A 12,472-nucleotide genomic window follows, 5' to 3' on the forward strand; every position below is an offset into this window, starting at 1 on the left:
CCACGAAGTCTCTCATATATTCCATCTTTACACGGATATTGTGTATCAATTCGACTGAAAGTTTCGTTTACAACGGGCCGTTTAATTCTAACGGGCCGTTTAATTCGAGGCTGCCATTGATACACCCTACAACATTCGGTAATCCCCCAATATCGTAGAACGCTAATTTCATCCCATGATAAAGTTAACACAAGTTTGAAAAACGCACAATCCCAGTGATGAAAATATCTATCACTGGTATAGCGATTTATTACTTGGATAGGGCTCATCTTATCGCCGCTTTGAAAAACGCAGCATTGTTTTATATGTGAATGCTTGAATAATGTCTGTCTAGCCTAATATTTCCAAAAATTCATGTTTAATTTTTCAACAAATGAAAATAAAAACCTTGCCAAATGCTTTTGCGCATCTAAAGGCTAAAAATGATAACTTGGTATTTACATGGTATTTCATCATCTATATTGTGAATATACATTTTTAGGAATTTTTCGATTAGTTGCCTTTCGGTATGATGTAACGATGGCATCTATACATAGGCTGAAACATCATACTGTCTATTTCCTATTCTGATTTATTTTTTTATGATTTCAATTATTTTTATTTCCAATTCTTTCATTGCATTGAGTGATTTAATGGGTGATTTAAGGTTCAAGTGTTTTCAATCTAGCATAATCTCTGATTTTTTGGAATACGAAATGAAATACAACAAAAAATTAGTACTAGTCATTAAATGATATTCTCATTATTCTGGCTTTATTTGACGCGATATTTTCTACAGTGAAACGACAGAAATCAGAAATCTGTTTATTGAAGCTATCACTAGAGTTGTCTACCCACTCTTCGGACCTGAAATATAGAATTTATGTGGCTGAATTACGACAATATTTGGTTAAAATTCCACAGCCGCTGTTTGTTATACGTACATTGGCTAACTGGTATACACGCATGGTTATGATAAACGAATCCACTTTTGCATTCACAGCCCTGCGTATGGACCATGTCACAGTTTGCCGCGATGGCGTGCGGGTCGGCGCAAGTTGCTACGCAGCCCGATTCCTCAACCCGATACACCGAGTTCGCTGGACACGTTTCCTCTGCAAGAAGAGAACCGCAAGAAAAATGAACGAGACAGATTTCAGTCTTTCGTGATTCGGCTTATGAAATGTAGTTAATAGGTAGCAAAAAGATAGCTAGAACTACGAAATCGTAGGCCTGGGGCATTCAAGAAAAAAGCAAATTTTTGAATAAAAATCCAGGAATTGAAAAAAAATCAAAATTCTAAATTAAAAAATCCTGTCTTTCAATATTTTGGTCGTACGTGACACTGGTACACCGGTACACAAAATGGCAGCTTTTTTAACCGCAGAAATTAGGGTTTATGGTGAAGAGGGTTGGGCCTATAGTGGAATAAGAGTTAAGGCAAGGGTATGGTTTATGTTAAGGGCAATGAGATAGCAAGATCACGTTTAATTGAAACTGATAAAACAAACTTACTGCAAAGTTGCTGGTTACGCCAGTTCGTGGTCAGCGAAACGCCGCGACCTTCACAATCTTCAACAAACGTCTTGATAGCTTCACACGCGACCCTCATCATACTTTGCATTCCTTTTGCCTGGACCGCACAAGCATCGAAATAACAGTCCTTTTCGTAGATAGTCGCGTCCAGTTTCTTCGAACTGGCGCAGGCTGCCAGATGTCCGCGTGTATTGCTGATAATTCCACACAATGAGGAGCCTTTGATCAATTTTGCGAATCCCTTATTCTTGCATTCTGTGTTTACCTTTGTTTTAACGACGGCACAGCTGGAGAAACGAGACAAATATTTTCATAAATTTGAACTCAAAATATTAAAGAAAGAGAGAGGCAGATAGGCAAAGAGGCAGAGGGGAGAGAGGTAGATATGAAGAGAGGGAGAGAGGGAGGGAGAGAGGCAGAGGGAGAGAGAGGTAGATATGGAGAGAGGGCGGCAGTTCATATATGTAAAGGAGATTTCCATAAATAATGCCATAGATTTTGTCTCCAATATAGATGTTCAATTATATTGTCATAAATCAAATTTTCATTTCTCAGTGTTTAAAAGTCGAACACAGCTTCAGTAAAACGAACTTGTGGGGATTTTGAGCTTTACGATATTGTTAAAACGCTTTTTAAATGATAAATCGTTATCATTGCATACTTTTGCTTAGCAGTTGCAGTGTCATCGTGCACTTTGAAACTATCTCCGACCTTAATATCCGCATCCGGTTGACCTTTGACGTTCGTGTGGAGGTCAGCCAATAACCAATCGTCGTTTTTGTTAGCGTTACAGTTGCCGCACAATCCGGACATGTGACCGCTGTAACGGCCTTTATCAACGCGTATCTTTGCCTGATGGAAATATTTCGAAATATCAAAGTAAGCCAACGGCATCATTCATCATGGAAAATGCATTTTTAACGTAGGGAAAAGTTTACGATACACAGTTATGAGAACGTGGACATACCTGGAACATTCCATCCCATTTCACGTACAATTTACACTTTCCCATAGCGTCAAATACTATATCGTCACCGGTAGGTTTGATCACGAAATTACCGGCTGGGTCGCTGTATGTTTTGGACACGCCGTGCGATTTGCCGTTGATTTCGAATTTTTGGTCTTGGAGGAAGCGGATTTTCTGGTTAAACATCTGAATGTCGAGCATGCGAAGGAATGACACCTCTACACCGTCTCCTACGAGATCAGGGCGATGTTCGTTTTTACCCTCGATGTTGAAAGCGCAGTGATCGTTTTTGAGCAGTGATTTGCTCAGGGTGTACTTGCAGATTCCTTGGAAGTCGATTTCAACTTCATCATACGTAATGTAATGCGGATCGCCTTCTATATCGCAGACGCAAGCTAAATGAAATATTTTCATAAAGAAAAACATCGACGAATAAGTGGTCATACTCATGGGCACACCCCCTCTATTTTCAGAACATTTTCTTCAAATCATGGAGAAAATCTTAACAAGTTTGCTTGCGCCCCCGTTTTTATGCCTGGCGCCCCCAAGGCGAAAGATCCTGTATCCGCCATTGATAGAGATGAACATTATTAGTGATTTGAATAGACTTTCGAACAGAATGAATTTCAAACTTACATCCCTGGTCGGAGAAAGCAACAGGAGGGAGGGCCATGGGTGTGTTGTGAGTCTGCTTGTCTCCATTAACCACCTGTGCGGATGTTTTCGCTGGTGGGTTGTTACCAGGGTTGATGACAATCGCCAGTGAAATTCCTGAGAAAAAAAAACAACAAACAACATTGCCACACAATGATGATGTAACGATTCTCGGATTTTGAAATTTTCAATTCATGTACGCACCAATAGCCGCGCACTCCGCTATATTGACCGTTAAATGGAAATTCGATTCGCTACAAAATTGAACTGCATCTGCGACCTTAGAGCACGCGTCTCTCTTCATACTTTGGACTTGTGCCTCCGCCAAACAGCCGTCGAAAATACAATCTTTTTTGAAATCTTCGAGCTCGCCTTTTTTCGTTTGGTAACACTGTCCGAATTGCCTCGTTATAGCTCCGCAGATTTTATCCAAAGTTGACAGCGTCGCTTGCGATTTGCAAAACGGTTTGGCAGGTTCGGTTGGAACGGGAGCCGGGTGTCCGACTTTGCATCTGTGAAAATACGTTCAAATGATTCCAAACAGAAATATAGTCTTAGTATGCATCAAATACGATTTGATTCATCGTATTGGGTACAATACGATTTTCATAATTCTGCCCGACCCCGCTTCAGGTTGATAGCTGAGCAGTACTTGGATGCCGGAGGTATGATTGTAACGCGGGTATAAGGTAGATGATTATATGATAGGGTAGTATGAGTGTCACCTTTCACATTATTGTCGATAATATTTCAGATGATCATGATCCTTCATAAAAATTATCATTATTTCCATTATCATGGTCATGATTATCATTGCTGTAACATACCCGGGATATTTCTGAAGTGCCGTATCATCTTGTATCATGAAGTGTTGTGAAATATAGCTGCCAATGGCCGCGTCGTTAGTGTGACCTTGGAAATCGTTGCTCGGATTATTATCCATGTTACCGCACATTCCTTCGACTTTATTCATGTAGCGGGAACACGTCATGCGTAGATCGCCTACACCATCGAAACTGGCGTCCCAGTAGTACGAGATACCACACTCGCCCCAGACCATCTGAGCGCGGCGATTACTCGAGGTAGCTGAGACCACCACACCCCCCACGTTTATCGAAGTCTGTACATGTTTTCCATTTACCTGTATGCGAAAGCCCATTTATATATTAAAACGTATTTTACTGGTTACTCGAACTGTTCGAACTGCAAGTGGCAACGAAGCAAACTGGTTCAGATTTTGGCGTAGATATATATTTATCGTTTTATCGTTTTACCTCTACTGCACCGTTGGCCATGTAAAACCTGACCTTCAGGTTTTTCGACGGAATTTTGAAGTCGATGACTTTCGTGTAAGACACGCGCCTGTTATTGTGGGATAATCGTAGATCAACGTCGAGTCGAACCTCAGCATCGAATCGACACGCAGCGGCGACCGTCGACTTGGTTCGTACAAGCGTGTATTTGCATAAACCCATGAAGTTGTAATGCAGTCTGTCGAATGTGTCGTAATGGGGGTCACCTGCCATGTGGCAAATACAATCCCTCATTGCACAAAATACAGCTGAAAAGATGCATCATACAAGAAATACTTTTAAGTTCATAATTCTTGCTTTTAGATCTTTGTAATATTTCATGAACAAACTCATATCCCTGAGTCTGACTCAAACGGAAATAAATGAACATAAATCGATTAATAATTCAGATAATACCACTACCTCATATCCTAAGAGAAAGAAGTAAATATATACGTTTAAACTTACCCGGTAAGCCGAACAGTAGCAGCAGCAAACATGAAACTTTTGCCACCATTTTGAAACCTAGAGATGGATACTGGTTAGTGATTGATAAAGCGTTGTCGAGTTGTTCAGAGACTCAACAAACACCTGAACTTGCTCCGTTTTCGGCTTAAAAAAGTAATATTTTCACTCTTACCGGTTGCTGGAGGTGTCTTGTGACATATGAAAGACTGGCCACTTTGTATTATATATACGTGATGGCTATCAATTAGTAGGTAAATGAAAGAGGTCAACCGAGACTTGATTTCAATTACGCCGGTGAGATGCAATCGAATATTTTAAATGAGCTAATTAGAATGCACTTACGCTAACGTAAGTCTCGTTTAAATGTGACAGCGGTCAATTGTCCTAATTATTTCATCACTTTTTAACTCTCAATAATATATCAGTTTCTTTTTCAAATTTGAGCAATTATCATTCAACTCGCTTTTGGACTGATTAATTGATAAATTGGCCTCGTTCATAAATAGATGACTGTGCCATTAAAAACGCTTTCGGCATATATTTGATAATTTGAGTTCAAGTACTGATTGATTTCTAAAATTGTTCTTGATAATCTGCTTGAATCTAGTAGTGGGAGAGGAGTGGACTACTTCTATGTAAGTCGTTCGAAGTTCAAGAGAAACGATGTGATACGTCCGTCTTCAATTTCTTTAGGTAGAAATAGTTTAGGTACATATTGTACAGGAACGGTTTTCTCGGGGTGACAAAATCCGCCTGGGCGAATATTGGTTGTCGGCGCTCTTAGTCGACTTTAGTCGAACTAAGTGAAACTGAATGTCAGATGGTCGGAACTTAAGTTCGGAAACGGTCGACCATGAGATTGCGCACGGTCGCTGTAGTTCAGACCTAGTTCCAAGATTGCCGACACTGTGAAATGCGTACGACAGAACTATGGTGCATTCGATTATTAGTTCTGACCACTAGTCGAGGCTAACTACGAAAACCGAAGTTCGTCCTGGGCGCGCATCGGCTTTTCGTATAGTTAGTTGACTAGTGGTCGGAGCTAATGACCGAACGCCCCATAAGTCATTCGTAATGCATTACACCGTGTCGACCATCTTTGAACTAGACGTATCGGCCCCACTCCGCGCGGTTGCGCCACCGCGCGGGATTTACGCGAAGCAGCAAATACAAACATGGCCACTCTCTCAATTTTCAATGATAGAAATCGTGTGTGCATTTCAATTATTTCGGCTGTTAGGGTTTTAAGGCACAATATAAGTTAATGATGTGATATGGCGATGTTAATTAATGATAATTCCGCAGTGAAGCTAGTCACGAACGGTGCCGATTGAGTGTACAGCTGCCAAAAACACTGAAATGCGCGTAGTTGCGTAACTATTTGCAGTGAATTGCAGACGAAACATGAAGCCTTAACGGCCGTTTTAAAAAAAATTATACCAATCGCAATTGTAAAGTAAAAATGAGATAGAACCTAAGTTAAAATTCTGGCCATTTCTAAAATGTTATTACTTATTTTTAGTCAGTGCCGAACGTTTAGTTTTCCAATAATAATGAGGGGTGGTAGGTAGTCATGTTGAAAATCTCGCGAGTCCTGGACCAAACCCCATTGAACAATGTGATCTGTGTGCTGGCCACAAATGCACACAGATCACACTACACTACCCATTACACACTCCAGTACCCACAGCTTTCATATATCCATCCAAATGTTTAGAGTGTCTTTCTTCCTGGGTCCGAACTGCAGCGACCGTGCGCAATCATACGTCGTATCGTCGACCATAACCGGACTATATATAGTTCCTGACTGATATTCGAATCCTCTTAGTTCGCAAATAGTCGACCAATCCCGATAACAAGTTACTGCCCTAGCTCTCGATTTCGCCTTAACCGCGAGGCACTAAATTACCGCCCCTACGATACCAGCCCGGATTTTTTCACCGTCGATTTTTTCAATGAGACAAAATATAAAAAGAACCACGGCTGTAATTTTTCATTATGCATTTATCTTTTATTTTCAATATCTCGATCGGATAATCTTGTCTTATAACTTCGTTTGGGTCATATACATATCACAAACAAATTTCCAGCGACCTTTCGCAGTTCCGTACACACGTATTCGATTTTTACAAAAAGAAAAATAAAATAATGGATTCGTTCTATATTGAACATTTTGCAAACGAAGGATATCGTTGTAATGCCCAACCTGAAAAAATGTAATATCATTGTACAATTCCTTCTATTTTTATCAAATATAGGATAATCTCTGCGTCTACGAGAATTCACGAGCGCAAAACTGTTTCAATTCAATCGAATACTTTATTAGTCAAAATTGGCGGTGAAAACAATCGTCCGAATCGAAAGTAATTTTCTTGTTTAAATAACCGTATTCAAATGAGCTGACGTATATTTCAAGTCAGTCGTCTGTTTTGCTTTGAAACTATATACACGGTAATAAGTAATTTAGCGCGTGTCATCTCGTTCGACCAATAGCGCAAAATTACAATCGCCGAAGCACCGTCCAGGAATTGCAGTTTTGAACACAAAAATGGCGACGATTTCCTCGCGCACAAAAAGAAAGATTGCACTCAAGTGGCACATAAATGCAACGTGGCGTAACAACTAGAATTAAACGCATAACGACCAGAAATATACGGTCTCAACTAAAAGAGTATAAAGTGCCGATGAATATTCTCGAACTAGAAAAACGCTCGCTGTGGTGTAAAACGCATTCTACTCTCGAGACTAGCATTCTTCTTGGTTAGAGAACATTCCTGACATATTGTGTGTATAAAATGAAGAATTCTTGCTCGTCAATATAATGGCGGTTGAGCATTATTCTTGCCATTACGTATAGACCCTCGGCTATAGAATTGTATTCTTCCTCTATAAAAGTGTGGCCACATAGAAGTTCCAGGATAACCGTGTCTGTTCCGCGTTTAAAACAACAAGCGTCGGTTTGTATTTACATAAATTATACCGAAACATAATAACATAATCGACCATTTCGATCGTTAACGAGCCCTAACCCATCGTAAATAACAGTATGTACATAACATCGATTTCTTTACAATTTCCTTTTGATTTGTCTTGAAGCAAAATAGCAGTTGAAATTTATAATATCACTATTGTCGTTTTTTTTTTCTGTACAAATTGAAGGATTGTTTTAATCACATTTTGTTTTGTTTTTGTATGATTGAGCAATTAATCGCTATAGGACACCGCCTGGAACCAGACATGATCGAAGGAAAAACATGTTAACGAATACATTCCGGTTGATTCAAAATACACGTCAAGAAGTTATCCTTAACTTTCTCATCAGTGGGAACCACTTGATACTTTCGTCTTTGCCTACAAAATCCTGACGAGAAGCTGAACATTTCTCATAGATAACTCAAATTCAACAGCATAACACTAGTTACCGAGTCATCATCATTAAAGAAAAAGTTTGGTTTATACCTGTACAGATGTATATGTGATAATGGACCAATATTGGCTTGGCTGTCGCATTATCGAATTAAGCCACACATTTGGAAGCTTTATATTCCGTATGTAGCAAACAACAGGGGCACCTCTATCGCCAACATCTCCTAAGCTTTAACGCTAAGCCTAGTTCGTTAGCCTATACATGTAGTTAGTTTTAAAGTAATAGGACCAGCGTGTGCTGCTTAGCCTGGTCTTATAATTGGGCCCTGTAGCAAACATAACGCGCGAGAACGGTGAAATCAATTCATAGTCGATTGCATTTCTTTAACCCCATTTATTAATCCACATGAAAATCGGATGCAGAGGGACCAACGACATAACACGTAAATATTCAACATTTTTCATCGCTGAACACGAAATACCCGAATATGTTTTGTTTCGTATATTCACGAGATCTCTTGAAAAACGCGTTTTTCTACGGAAGACAAAATAATTTGTGAACATGTCCAGGTTATTATTTACATCACATTTTACCGTTTGGAAGGACGAATAAGCAGTTTTTATGGGTTAGGAACCTGTCTATGTGGTACATCTCGGATATCAACCTTTCAATCCTTCACTCACAAGAAGGACATCGTTTAGCAGTTACTCTGAATTGTGCGATTTTTCATTTCATTTCATTTCATTTACTATTTCTAATAGCAATGTTAATGACATCCTCGTGTAAACCATAGATTAGGCCACGAAACAAGACATTTTGCAATCTCAACTAAACGTGGCTCATACCTTAAGTAAAAAGTACTATCCACTGGAAAAAAAATTACTTTGAAAAACGCAACCCATATCTTTTAACACCGCAATTACATGAAACGATCAGGAATTCTGCAACAAAGTCTCCCTTTCGAGTAGACGTTGTCAAAACCCACTTTAAATACCGCTTAAGTACAAGAATATTCACCCCTAGCCAAGACTTCTACATTTATATATATATATTTATATATATATTAAATACATGGAATGTTTAACTCCATCCATGGCACATAGAATAGGTTACTCGTCTTGTTTCAATTCAGATCTGTTTATTGGCATTCGAAATATCAGCACATCTCATCACTAAATCCACACCAGAGCGCGCGGGCGAACACCGATGACCGATTAGAAAAATAAATTTCCCGATACACGCCCGTTAAAAAGAGCGAGTTTCAAGTGAAAATAAATTCACAGTCTTTTTTTAACCATCGTCAGACGATCGATTTCAATTTCATACGCAACAAGAATAACAACATGAACAACGTGAACAACAACAACTTTCTGCTATCACTCAGAAAACGAACGTTGATTAATTAATATCCAGCACCATTAGATTTCAGAAGATGAGAGCACTACAAAGTGTAACGTAATTTCAGTAGGAGTTCCCCTATATTACTACACGGTAGCCTCTGGGCTTATCTCTATCATTGCGTTTCGCAGTCTTTGTATTTCATCATCCTTGCGTTGAATGTCTTTTTCTCTGCCCTTTAATTCCCACGACAACTTCAACTCGAGTTCTTTTAATCTCCTAATCTCTTTTTGCAGAGCCTGAAAAAAAAGGAAATCGATCGCATTTCAGACTTAACGAAAGAAAGCTTTGTTCGCGACGCATCAACCATCAATGCACTGGGTTCACATTTCACATTTTAAAGACCGCAAACTCCATCTCGTCTTATTTGATATTCGAATTACATTAAAGACAAATTCGCTGAAACTCTGATATCGTGGCTTCAGGTGATTTTACCACCAAAGATAAAGTTTATTACCACATCTTATAATAGCAACCTTTTCATTCAATATAGTTACAATGTCTTAGATATATCTGCTTCATTACAGTGATGAAGCTCCGTCAAAAAATGACAATTCATTTATTCAAGTATTATTCGTTTGATGTATTCGACTTACCTTGTTTTGTTTGAGTAACTCTAGTTTTTCAGTCTTTAACTTCGTATTTTCTTGTTTATAGATATCGACCTGTTTTTGAGCAGTATCTGTGAACAAGAAATTAGATATAAAACGTCACCGATGACGAACCTCTTTCCAGACACGTACATTCAGAATAACTTACCATCGTGATCAGCCATGAGTACCAATCCAACATCCTCACTAAAACTATTTGACAATGACAAAAATTTGTGAGTACTCGGTGTTTCAGCAGAAGACATGCTTTCCTGAAAACGAAAAAAAAACTTATTTTCTAGTATACATGTTTGAGCGATGAAACTTTCCGGTTCAAATTCGTACGATTTTCTTACCATTCCAGTATCGGAATCCTCGTGTTCTTGAGTATATAGTTGTTCAGCAGCACATTCGTCGAGACTGTTGAAACTGCTACTTCTTGACGGCGTTCCGGAGCTATTGTTGGCAGGACTCAAAATTCTCGTCTTCTCGTTGACGCTGCCCGGACTCGACATCGGACTAGGCGGTGGACTACACGTTTTATATGACGATTGAGTTATGCTTCCGGTACTATGACTCTCTGTCAAACTGCGGCTGTTAATGATAATACATGCATGGTTCATCAAATCAAAAATCGAATCAAAATTGTCATCTATAGAGCGCCTGTTTCACTGGTAACAATGTTCAAAGGCGCTGGTGAGCTCTTGTGGATAAAAAGGTCTCTGCGGAAAGTTGGAACATCTGGTACAGCTCTCAGGTTACAGGGTTCATCATAAGAGTGTACGTTTACCCAAACCATGCACTCTAGAAACGATGTTCGTTTTAGAGTCCATGCCCAAACTATGGTCTGGGCAAAGTAACTCGACAATACGATGGTGACGCAATAGTTGAACAGCCCGATAGCCAAATCACATCCAGATAAGAATAAGAAATCTACATGATCATTTACCTCTTTTCGCTTGAATCTCGTCTGTCAAATGAAGCCACAGTTGCGTTGTGTCTCATTGCATTTTTACCTCTTAAATGTTTCTTCATCTGAAATTCGTTCCGTAAAAATCTTTAGCATTTCGACAGTCTCTTCATATAGTGTACATTCATGAATCACAAATTTGGGGATTGACTCTGTTACTTATTTGATTGGTAGATTTCGTTTGATTTGGCGCTCCTTATAAGCGAAGTGAAAAGGGGGTTTGATTTTGAAATCGGAAATCGAAGTACAGATAAAGTTGTGTGATCGGCGGACGATTTTAAAGAATTTTCGAAGTACACAAGTGGAAATTTAGAATCAAAATTCTAGCAGTGCACTTACCGGAGTTGGAGTTTTCTCATCCTCTCCAACAGTTGGTAACGGAGACACGAGTCCGTTACTTCGTTTACTCGATATCGATGAATCCAAAGAACCCGGACTTCGGCCCCGACTGCCCAACGCTTTTTTGACCGATTCCAAAAAACTATTCGATCCCTCCGATTTCGGGTCCAGCGTTGAAATGCCGAACATTTGCAGATTTAGACGCTGTAAGTCTTGGTGTAGTGCCTCTAATAACGCGGCCCGTGTTCGCTCCTGTACGAATAAATAGAAAGCGCATACCAGTTAATTATCCGATTCTACATAATCTTACGCCGAAACCACTCAAAAATGAGTGAATACGAAAGTTTATTCTACTTACCGATAACTTGGCGAATTTTTCTGCTTTGTAGCAAGCATTTTCCGCATTGATCAACTTAGTCAGTAGAAAATCGCGGAAGGCGGCGCCCTAAAACGGCAAAAAAACAATGCAAAGAAATTACTCAACGCACAAACAGGTGTCAAATAAAAGAAGCTGTTTACGCGCGCAGCGATACCGCTGATTATCTCTTCCTTTTTTTCCTAGTGAACGCTACGAGCGATATTGGAACTCAGGTGCGGAATTGTCGCGCTGATAATTGCCTAGAAGCACGTCGTTGAAGTACCTACATTAGGGAAAGATAAGAACGCGCAGGAGAGCCTTCGATAACTCGATTACCGCTAACTCGGCCACAAGCTAAATATTGCAAACCAATATACGCTATTGATTTGAGGAGAAGTTGCATTTATTTCCAATTAACGCCTTGCGAAATGCATCGATATATGTATTTCGTACGCAAAACAAACGAAGCCCCCGAGATGCGGCAGTTTTACGCGGAGAATTTAAAAAAGCGACACCGACGCCGTTATCGACGTCACTTCCGAGAATGAAATGGA

General features: G+C 39.6%; 2 protein-coding genes across 17 annotated transcripts in view; both read right to left on the reverse strand.

The window, feature by feature from the left end:
- Positions 1-726: 726 nt before the first annotated feature.
- Positions 727-4,239, reverse strand: LOC141908793 (alpha-tectorin-like). Its single transcript, XM_074799002.1, has 8 exons — positions 3,964-4,239; positions 3,341-3,648; positions 3,119-3,253; positions 2,483-2,877; positions 2,177-2,367; positions 1,495-1,802; positions 924-1,094; positions 727-846 (listed from the first exon to the last, which is right to left on the reverse strand). The coding sequence occupies exons 1-8, from the start codon at positions 4,194-4,196 to the stop codon at positions 830-832; spliced, it is 1,758 nt and encodes a 585-aa protein (XP_074655103.1). The 5' UTR covers positions 4,197-4,239; the 3' UTR covers positions 727-829.
- A 2,660-nt stretch (positions 4,240-6,899) lies between these two features.
- LOC141908869 (rap1 GTPase-activating protein 1-like) overlaps positions 6,900-12,472 on the reverse strand; it is a 69,322-nt gene continuing 63,749 nt past the window's right edge. For all 16 annotated transcript variants that reach the window (XM_074799116.1, XM_074799113.1, XM_074799117.1 and 13 more), the window contains 7 exons: positions 11,919-12,005; positions 11,561-11,812; positions 11,201-11,286; positions 10,608-10,845; positions 10,421-10,523; positions 10,258-10,343; positions 6,900-9,900 (listed from right to left, as the gene is read on the reverse strand). In XM_074799116.1, the coding sequence (XP_074655217.1) occupies positions 9,748-9,900; positions 10,258-10,343; positions 10,421-10,523; positions 10,608-10,845; positions 11,201-11,286; positions 11,561-11,812; positions 11,919-12,005 (1,005 nt within the window). In that variant the 3' untranslated portion in view covers positions 6,900-9,747. The remainder of the gene's footprint in view (positions 9,901-10,257; positions 10,344-10,420; positions 10,524-10,607; positions 10,846-11,200; positions 11,287-11,560; positions 11,813-11,918; positions 12,006-12,472) is intronic.

The sequence above is a fragment of the Tubulanus polymorphus genome, chromosome 7 (genome assembly GCF_964204645.1).
Source record: "Tubulanus polymorphus chromosome 7, tnTubPoly1.2, whole genome shotgun sequence".
Taxonomy (NCBI): Eukaryota; Metazoa; Nemertea; class Palaeonemertea; order Tubulaniformes; family Tubulanidae; genus Tubulanus; species Tubulanus polymorphus.